Genomic DNA, 10,469 nt, shown 5'->3' on the forward strand with positions numbered 1-10,469 from the left:
AGCCAAATAAAAATATATACAAAAAAAAACATGAGGAAATAAAAAATAAACCTTGACATCATAGTGATGTCATGAATAGTCCCCTTGCCTGACAAATCACAACCTTGACGGGCCTGACCAATCAGAACCTTGACGGGCCTGACCAATCAGAACCTTGACGGGCCTGACCAATCAGAACCTTAACGGACTCTTGGATTCTCGATCGTCTCTATCAAACCATTCTGTCATAACGGATGACTGGGTCCCGAACTCAGACTTTCTATACATTCACCCTTCATCTGTTCTTGTATCTTTCTCTTTCTATTCGTCATATTAACTTTAAATAACTTACCTAGACGGAGACTTTAGCCAAATGAATAATAAGATGAAGTCATTGTCATCGTTTATATAGACATCGAATTCTATATTCATGACATTATAGTGATGTCATGAATAGTGACCAATCACAACTTTGGCGCACCTGACCAATCAGAACGTTGACGCACCTGACCAATCAGAACGTTGACGCACCTGACCAATCAGAACGTTGGCGCACCTGACCAATCAGAACGTTGACGCAAAAGCCAGGCATAGAGGGCTAATATCCGCTCTATACCTAAAGGTATAGAGCGGCTAGCGCCGCTAAAAATATACTGTATATATAGACTACTGTATACACAGACACACAGAGTATATATGACATACAGTACATCAAAGCAAAAAAATGCATATTAAATACAACTTTTGTCCAATTAAAAGTCCTCTAGTTAAGAAACCTTTCAACTTTTATTTAAATAAATATTCCTGTCTGAGGAATTCAATGGAAACCACAGATTATGGATGGCTAGCCCCCTACTTTGGTCATTGGAGTACCTTGTGACTGTCATGAGGTTGCCGGCTGCTTGCTTACACAGGGTCTTATAAAAGCCAAATATTTGTGTGTGTGTGTGTGTGTGTGTGTGGGGGGGGGGTAGACAAATCCAGCCTGGACTTAGTCATCAATTTATTTCAATGCAAAACACAATGCAAAATATAATATACAATAATAATAATAATAAATACAATAACAAGGCTTTACACATATCAATTTATTCAGAGGGACTGAAACATTCTTCTAATACATACAAGACAGGAAGAAAAATATACATTTCTTAGGGCACGCTCCGACCACACTTTTATTTCACCTCTGGGGGCGGAATCTGCCAATGCTTTGTCAATGGAAATACGTGGATTCATAGTCTTGCAGATTTTTTCCAAGAATCCATGCATTTGCATTGACAAAGCATTGGCAGATTCCGCCCCAGAGGTAAAATAAAAGTGCGGTGGCAGCGCGCCCTTAGGCCTGAATGGGTGAACTGTCTACATGAGATGCCAGTAAATAAAACACATAAAAATCATATTTTTGAAGAGGTAAAACATACTGTAAAGACCTCATTGCATAGAGCTATGGAAGTAAGATCACAAAAAAAACATTTGCGTAAAAGACTACAAAATGAGAAAATGTAACGGCAAAGTGTACACATGTAAGGTGCCAAAGTAAGTAGTTAAACAGCAGTTCCAGCAAGTGACATAAGTGTTACCCATTAATGTGCCAATATTTGTCAAATTTTCCTTAAGAATTCCAGGCAACCAGTTAGCTACAACCAAGATGACCATAGCAGAAAACTCCTCATATATAATTGCCTATTTCACTTGGATTCAACAAGGTGTAATTTCAGATAGAAAGAAAACATTGGTACATACAGCAAAAGTGTGACACACTTGCACTCACACATTGCAAATTTAGATTTTTTCCTTTTGCTAATCTTTGTACATTACATGTGTACATTTTAGAAATTTACAGGCTACCGTATTACATCCTCGTTAAAGGTGCTGTGACATTTCTTTGTTAAAATAAAAAAGTAAAATAAAAAATATTGGGGAGGAAAATAGACATGGTTTTAACAGTGAAAACACATGGTAGTATACAATTAAGTAATAGTTGTCAAAATGTGGGGTAAGTAGTATGGGTAAGAACAAAGTAGTTGTGAAAATCTGATTCTAGCCATCACTATAGTGTTTGTTCAGTAACAGGGGCTCTCCCCATTTCTATGGTAAACAGAAAACACCAGTTTCATCCAATCAATAGAGATCCCATTTATCAGCTTTAATTTCTGTTTCATCATTTCCAATTTCACTTGTTCATCCTGTACGAGTTCTCTCTCTCCTGATTGGATGAAACTGGTATCCTGACCTGAAAATGTATTTTCTGTTTACTTAAGTGCTGGAGAGAGGAAGAGACTCCTGTTACTGAACAATCTAAAGCAATGATTACTACCCGAATATAGCTATTTAAGTTAAATAGCTCTATATTCGCTTTCAGTGGGGTGTGTACAGGTATACTGAGCGGAAGGGCGGCCGCGGTCTTGTATGGGCCTTTGACACAGGGGATGCCACGCAAAACAACTGAAATTCCCCCAAAATCAAGAAAAAATCATGGAGAAATGACTGTCAAGGAATCGTCAAGGAGAAATGGTTGAAATCAAGGAGTCTCCTTGAGAATCCAGGAGGGTTGGCAGGTCTAATTAACACTTATTTTAACAGAAAATATCACTCACAACACCATTAAGTACATTATGTATTACAGAAATGAATACCATTAAGGACAGACTTATTGCATAATTCAATTCTTTTCCATTATTGTCATATGATGTACTAGAATAATATTATAAAGAGTTAACAAAAAATGGTTTGGTATTTGTACTTTGGATTCAATTAACTTATTTTTTTCAAACTGCAGCAAAGAAAAAAAAATGTACGCAGTAAAATCCTCAAGTGTTCATTTAACTCAGAATGCACAAATGAAACCGAATAGACCCGTACTCGGGATTTTACAGTGTACTGTCAAATAGAAAACATGGCAAGAGTCTTTTGAGGCTCAACAATAAATGGGTTCTGGTATGCCTGAAGTTGCTTTAAAGTCCTGTTCTGTAGAGATGTCCAACGGCTGCCAGTGACACTCAATAAGAGCATCATACAGCTCTTCACTGAGTTCCATAAACTTTTTGTTGGCTTCTACCACATTCAGCTCCGAGTTGGGGTCTGTAATAAATGGACAGTTTCATGAAAATCCATTACGCAGTATTGACAAACACAGCAGATGTCTGTCAAATGGGAATAAAATTGGGAATAAAGTTGTTCATAGTGCGATTTTGGATGTCTATTATGTTTGTCACATGTCAGTCTGTGTGACGTGACTGAGGAAAAAATATGCCAATCAGCCTTGAGAGTGTGATGTGAAGCTTTTCCACCGTCTTGCCAGAGTCCAAGTGTGTGACAAATTTTAGGGACACTGAAAATACTAACCTTCAAGGCCATCATCCTCAGCAACAGTTTCCTAAAAAGAGTAAAGCGTATCAGGTTATATTAACAACAAAGAATCATTCATATAGGCATTAAAAAACAGACATCCAAGACAATTAAGCGAGGAGAGGAGAGTAGTCTCAGGTTAAATTAAATCCTCATTTCCTACACTTACATCCTTTCCTTCCATCTTAGTCCCTCCCACAGGGAAGTATGTAGGAAACGAGAAGAGCAAGGTAATCTATAAAAGAAGGTACGGCCATCTAACGTCATTTTCCCTATCCAGCAATTCTAGCTGGCAGACTCAGCACACTGGGGGGAAAACTGCATCCGGTTGATGGAATGCATTGCCGTCAATGAGGGTCAGGTGGACCAGTTATGAACAAACACTATTTCTGAACGATTGAGACCTTTGTAAAATACTCGGTCCAGGAAAATAAAAGACATACAACACATTGTTTTCTGCCGTGTTGCTTTTCAATGTGTACGATGTGTATAATTTTATTGAGGTATCTAAAGTACCATGTTTATGTATGTGTACGATATGACCCAAACAGTGAAAAGACAGTGACATGTATTGAGCTGTGTGACCGCGATGCAAGATCACTAGTAGTTCGAAGGATTGATTTATACACCATCGTTTGACAACTTATATAAGCTGACTGTTACAGGGCACTTACCTGAGACTGTGGGGGAGGATATTGTGTGTAATCATATTGGTTGTAGCCATAGTTTCCTCCATTCTGGTCATAACCCCAGTTTGCATAGTACCCGTTGCCAGAATAGGGCTGCTGTTGGTACTGCTGGTAGTTTTCTCTGTATCCTCCCGAGTTTGACTGCCACGATCTGTCTGGTTGATGTTGTCTGTTCCTAAAACTCATAAGAGAACAGAGAACAGATTGAAAGTTTCACATGACAGATCGTGCTCCAGTCACCCCCATCTGTCCATATTACTGTTTGTCTGTCTATTATCTGGATATCTTGTATGATTAAGAATGGATTCGCACAGAACTTGGAGGAGAGAGGAATAGCTGATTAACCTTTCATGCCAATTAACCAAATGGGGGCTTGGCAGTGTGAACAGATTAATGCAACAAAAATACATAAAAAGAAGTTATGATGGACCCATGAAGAATATCTGGTCACTGTTTTGTTTTGTTGTCAACCTCCAAAGGCCACTAAGTGTTGGTATGTGTAGTAGAGTGAAGTTCTATCGGTCAAAAGAAGTACTAACTAACATCTTGGTGGAGTTCTGTGCTAGATTTTCCATTTGGCAGATTTGGAAAAATACAGATAAGGTTTGAGAGTGGATGTTATTGAGAGAGGAGTCATGATGATATACTTGTTGTGGAGAACTTACTTGTTTGCAGCTAGACTCAGTCGGAGCGGTTTTCCACCGAGACCCACTGCCCCCTGACAATCCTCCAATGCCTTTTTCTGCAGCCTCTCATCTGGGAACTGAACAAAACCACACCCTCTGGACACAGGCAGTCCACAAAAAAACTATTAGAGAGCCATATAGAGCATTCAACTTTCTGGTTTCATGAAAATGCTGTCATCTACTTGGTGGGACCCCTTCTATAAATAATGTATTTTCTATGGCAATCAGCAGGGTTTAATTTGTGCCGAAGCTGGCCGGAGCCGAGCTCCGGTACCTGCCATTTTCTGAACATTTTGAAAAAGCTTGTAAAATTGTTAAAACATTTAGAAAATTGTCACCTATAACATACCCAAAATAGGGACGCCAGGATTAATGTGGTTAAGAACAGACCACAGTTAAGTGAGAGTTAAGTGATTATGTCAAGGGGTCGACTCACTTTGAGTTCCCCGTGCTGTCTAGGACCACCTTCCCGCCGCGACAGGAGGGGTAGCGGTTGTAGAAGAACTCATACAGCATGCCGTCATCCACTTCTGGCGTGAGATCACCAACAAACAGGGAGAACATCTGACTGTGATGGAGAGAAGAAAATACAGTTGTCTCAATCATTCATGTTGATGATTATTTTGTCCTGACTTTGGGCCACTTCTATCCTTATTCTTTGAACTGTGACTGAGGACTATTACTGCTAAAACTCCACATCATACCTTTCTTTCAGAATCAATCAGTAAATTGTCTTTGACACAGAAGCACTCACCCGCCTTCCCCTTGTTTCCCAAAAGTGGCTCGGTTTAACTTGAATCTTCTAGCCTGCATGAAATCAGCGATACGTTACAAAGCAAGCATGACTTCTGTCTCATTGTGTCTGTCGACTGAAATGCAGACAAATCTAACATTTTGGAAAATGGACGTTTACTGGATTGGATCCTGGCAGGGGTTTTCCGTTGACTTTACGCAGACATCTTTCAGCTGTTGCCTCATCCGATAGTTCCACAAAGCAGTAACCCAAAGCGCCCCTGGGGAAATTAAAAAAACAAACATACATATGGGGAAATAAAACAGAAGCAGCACCCATTTTTATGTCTGTAAGAGGGCCACTCATGCAGTGGTGTAAAGTAACTAAGTACATGTACTCAAGTACTCCACTTAAGTACAATTTTGAACTGTACTTCCAATTTTCAATGCTCTTACTTCTACTCCACTACATCTCAGATCCAAATATTGTACTTTTACGCCACTACGTTTATTTGAAAACTTTGCAGATTTGGATTATTATAACAAAACATACATTACCCAACCCCCTTCAGCCCTATATACTTAGTCTATTTGAAAATAGCCGATCTGCAAGCTCACGCGACGCGTTGTGAGCTTGTAGATCTGCTATTTTCAAAGGATTTTCATACATTTAAAAAACGTGTGAAATGGGACATTCTGCAAAATGAGTACTTCTACTTTTGGTATATTTTGATACCAATACTTTTGTACTTTTACATTTTGAATACTGGACTTTTACTTGTATTTCTACATTGCAGTATTGATACTTTTACTCTTTAAGTAAAAAAAATGACTTGAGTACGGTTTGCACCACAGCACTCATGTACTACAAATCTAATGAAAATCTGTACTCACCCTGTCACTTTGTTCCGTATGATCCGCACACTTATCACCTGTTCACCCATGGTCCCAAAGGCTCGGGTGACAAACTTCTCGTCCATATAGGGCTCCAACTAACAAGGAAAAGGAAATCATGAATGAAGTTACATTTCTGACTGTACAATTTCAGTGTAGATGTACTACTCGGTACTATTTAAGCATTGATAGCAGCAATGTTTGTAATGTTTTCGTAGCTGCAACATTTGTTTTATTATCATTTATAACCAGTGGTGGAAAGTAACTAAGTAAATTTAGTTAAGTACTGAAGTATTTCCAATTGTTTATACTTTTTACTTTACTCCACTACATCTCAGAGGCAAATATTGTACTTCATGCGTTGTGAGCTTGTAGATCTGCTATTTTCAAAAGATTTAAAAGATGGGTACTTTTACTTTTGGTACTTTAAGTATATTTTGATGCCAATACTTTTGTACTTTTACTCAAGTAATTTTAGAATTCTGGACTTTTACTTGTAGAGTCTTTCTACATTGCAGTAGCCTATTGATACGTTTATTTAAGTAGCACTACAGATTTGAGTACTTTTACTACCACGTTTATAACTTGTGTGGTAGTTGGGAGGGAGCTAGGTCAGCTAACAACGCTAGTTAAACTTAGCTGCATTTTCTTTTATAATTTAATACATATATGTGTATAAAATAACTCACATTCCCCATCCATAGTGTGCTCATGGTGTAGCTCTGGAGATCGACAATTTAAATATCTGTTTTCGGAAAATTTTGCTTCCAAGAGTTAACGTAAATAAACCCAAACGATCTTCTTTGGTAAACCTCTGAACATGAAACACACGGACGTCGCACACAGAACACGACACAGCGCCGGGGCGCTAAAAATAAACGTCACGCAAAAAATAAACGTCACGCAAGGAACACCGAATTGGTGACCCATCGAATTATGTGACTCCAGAGGTCCCTGCTGTAAAAGGGGAGAGGATGGCAACAGCATAGAGGACAGAAAGTAAAGGAAGAACAGCAAGAAAGACAGAAAGAAAGAAAGAAAGAAAGAAAGAAAGAAAGAAAGAAAGAAAGACAGAAAGAAAGAAAGAACTGTTGACTGTTGACATCCAACAGGTGACGTCATTGCATATTATTTATGTAAGTGCCTGCGACACTTGTTTTAACTTCATGTATTTTATTTTGAAGTTATCCTGTCGTTCACGTTGCTTAATTTTGGTTCACTTTACTTTTCCTCTTATTTTGAAATGACTCGCTGCCGCACCGGAACTCATATAGCTATGCACGCCCCCTTTGACACTCATTCACATACACACACTCGGAGTGAGACGGCTGCACTCAGACGCTCTGTGCAGCGACAGCGTGCCTCTCCAGGCACAGCCCTTTGTTTGTCACACCAGCGGCAGCCAGGTAAATGTTTGGTGTTGGCTGGCGTAACGTTGACACACTCTTATTCAAAGAACATTTCAGTAAAGCTCTTATATCATTTACAGTTGCAAACGTAATGCAGCCGCTGGGGTTTGGGGTTTAAATGCCCTAAGTTGATGACGTTCCTTTCAGCTCTACCCCGGTTTGCGGAGCAAGGTTAGGATGATTTGTTTGTTTGTTTATTTGGTATCCAATTATTGTATTTGTTTATTTCATTTAAGTATGGTTCTTTGGGTTTTTGTTGTCCTGGTCTTGTTATTTTGGGGAAAAGTAAACAAAATGAACAATGAAGAATCACTATTTAAATGAATCATGAATCTTATTATTGAATTGAAACACTGAAAGTTATTGAAATGCATGGATTTTATTGGTGTGAGACTGAAAAGATATGAATTGTAATATTTATTTTTTGTACGTTTCCAGTTTTCACGGTGTTCAATGACACCAGTTGAGACCAATCCTGCCTGATCATTCAACATAACCGGGGGCAGCAGCTACAATTTACCTAGCAACAGGCACAACGTGCTTTCGGCCGTGTGGAGATGTCGCCATGACAACACATATACACAAGCCTAGTGTTTAATGTCGCGCGTGCAGCCACCTGACCTGCACCTGTGCGTGTCAAATCGTGTGATGTCAGACTCAGAAGCATCAGCCAATGGGCAACGGGCAGCTAACAGTATATAAAGCAGTGCAGGACGTTCACAGTTCATTCTTCTTTCTTGTCACAGAGAAAGAACAGAACCCAAGCAGCAGAGAAGACAACTCATCCATTATTATGGCTGTAGTTACACTGTTGTGGTCAGACCTGGTGGAGATGGAGGATGTTTATTTTATTGAAGCCATGCTGGATTGAATTGGGATGCAGTGCCAAGTAGAGGTGATGCTCCAAACCCACCATTCCCACTGGAAAGTGAGTCAGGGAGGAAGCAACCAATTCTGCATAAGGAGTTACCACCAAAGAAAAGTAAGAGAAGGTGGAGATGGAGGAATGGGAGGAGTCAGCTGTGGCAAACTTCTTTTCCCTCATGTGAGATCTCAAGACCCTGCACCCCCCCCCCCCCCCCGGCCCTTTTAAGGGCCACCTTCCTCTCCTTTTGCTGTGACCTTGCCGTGGTGGAGAGGCTTAGTGATTCAGTGATCTTGGGTCCTATGCTGGTGGAGGTTGATCCTGACAGGTTTAACCACACCGGTTTGGTCACAGGAGAGGTAGTAGGTAAGAAGAGGTTTATATGGAACGTACTGCTTCATTGTGTTTGGTAGATTTACACGATGTGTCCACAACTGAAGCTAAGTTACTAGCAAGCTAACGCCACAGCTAACCTTATTACTTGTTATAGTCGCCTACGTTCAAGTGTTTTGTGTGATTTTTAGAAGTGAGTTCAGGCCTGAAACTGCACTATTAGAAAACTAAAAAACAACACAAAAACAACACTATGTCGTCTTTGAATTTTATTTAAAATAGCCTGAGTTGCCGCGTAAAACTTTGTTGTTTAGTCGACTTTAAAACCAATCTAGTATGTTTGCGTTTCCTAGTCTTTGCGCCAAATTCGTACCGCGCCAAAACTGTGTAGAATGTTACACATTTCTCTGTATAAAATCACTACTAGAGGAAAATAGTCTTTATATTACTAATGCAAATGTATGGTTTCAGGTATTGTGAAGAGAAGGCTGTCTCCCATATTGAGATGTGTAAAATGTTTTAAGAGTACTGTGACTAGTTTAGCGTAGCCTACATGAACTGTGTCGTTCATCTTGATGCAATAAGTCTACTATATATCTCTTAGCCTAATATACAATGTCTGTTTGCTTTTCCTATAGGGGTGGACTTCATGATTTGTGCATCTCCACGTGAACTCATAACAATGAAATACCCATCTAGTTATGAGGAGGTCAGGGCTCCATGCAGCAACATGGAGAAAGCTACAGCAGCTAAGCATATCCTCCACACCAAAACCTCTCCATTGAAAGGACACATCCCTGCCAAACCCCAGTTCACACCCATGGAAGTGACAACTGAATTGTTTTCTCTCAACAACAGTGGGCCGGTCAACAACAAGGAAAACAAAAATGGTCACACAGGAGAGCTCTTGATCCAGGATGAGGTACAGGACAGCGGCTACCTGTCCCTATACAACAGCAGAAATGATGCTGACCAGGGAAGCGAGGAAGAGCACTCCACCCCGACTAAACTCTGTCAAGAAAAGTCAAGAGCCCAGTCTCGTTCTCCATCTAAATGGCTGTAGTTACACTGTTGTGGTCAGACCTGGTGGAGATGGAGGAGTGCAGGGAGGAGTGGAGGATGAAGGAGGATGAGTGGGAGGCCATTCAGGAAGAGAAGGAGGAGAGGATGGAGGCATTGGAGTCTCTTAAGGCTGACTTCTTTTCTCTCCGGAAGGTGGAGAAGGAGACTCCGAAAGAGACTCTGGTGGATGAATGGGAGGCCATTGAGGAAGAGAAGGTGGAGATGGAGGAATGGGAGGAGTCAGCTGTGGCAAACTTCTTTTCCCTCATGTGAGATCTCAAGACCCTGCACCCCCCCCCCCCCCGGCCCTTTTAAGGGCCACCTTCCTCTCCTTTTGCTGTGACCTTGCCGTGGTGGAGAGGCTTAGTGATTCAGTGATCTTGGGTCCTATGCTGGTGGAGGTTGATCCTGACAGGTTTAACCACACCGGTTTGGTCACAGGAGAGAGTCCAAACTAACAACAGCAGATCTC

At 40.5% G+C, this 10,469-nt stretch overlaps 1 protein-coding gene across 2 annotated transcripts; it reads right to left on the reverse strand.

The window, feature by feature from the left end:
- Positions 1–1,082: 1,082 nt before the first annotated feature.
- Positions 1,083–7,164, reverse strand: LOC311062198 (tRNA selenocysteine 1-associated protein 1-like). Of its 2 annotated transcripts, none has more exons than XM_084081066.1 (9): positions 7,018–7,164; positions 6,329–6,426; positions 5,616–5,715; positions 5,457–5,509; positions 5,139–5,270; positions 4,682–4,798; positions 4,002–4,191; positions 3,325–3,355; positions 1,083–3,060 (listed from the first exon to the last, which is right to left on the reverse strand). In XM_084081066.1, the coding sequence occupies exons 1-9, from the start codon at positions 7,039–7,041 to the stop codon at positions 2,897–2,899; spliced, it is 909 nt and encodes a 302-aa protein (XP_083937192.1). In that variant the 5' UTR covers positions 7,042–7,164; the 3' UTR covers positions 1,083–2,896. The 2 variants fall into 2 exon arrangements, with proteins under 2 accessions (XP_083937192.1, XP_083937191.1); XM_084081065.1 differs by having other exon boundaries at positions 4,002–4,197.
- Between the last annotated feature and the right edge of the window lie 3,305 nt (positions 7,165–10,469).

This window comes from Gymnoscopelus microlampas (assembly GCF_963454915.1).
Source record: "Gymnoscopelus microlampas genome assembly, chromosome: 15".
Classification (NCBI taxonomy): domain Eukaryota; kingdom Metazoa; phylum Chordata; class Actinopteri; order Myctophiformes; family Myctophidae; genus Gymnoscopelus; species Gymnoscopelus microlampas.

Excerpts from the sequence above, each read along its gene's own strand:
- LOC311062198 (XM_084081065.1), bottom strand. The coding sequence starts at position 7,041 with ATGAGCACACTATGGATGGGGAAT. Across the intron at positions 6,427-7,017 it reads GCACACTATGGATGGGGAAT|TTGGAGCCCTATATGGACGA; the intron begins GTGAGTTATTTT and ends TTTCCTTGTTAG. Across the intron at positions 5,271-5,456 it reads GGGAAACAAGGGGAAGGCGG|TCAGATGTTCTCCCTGTTTG; the intron begins GTGAGTGCTTCT and ends TCTCCATCACAG.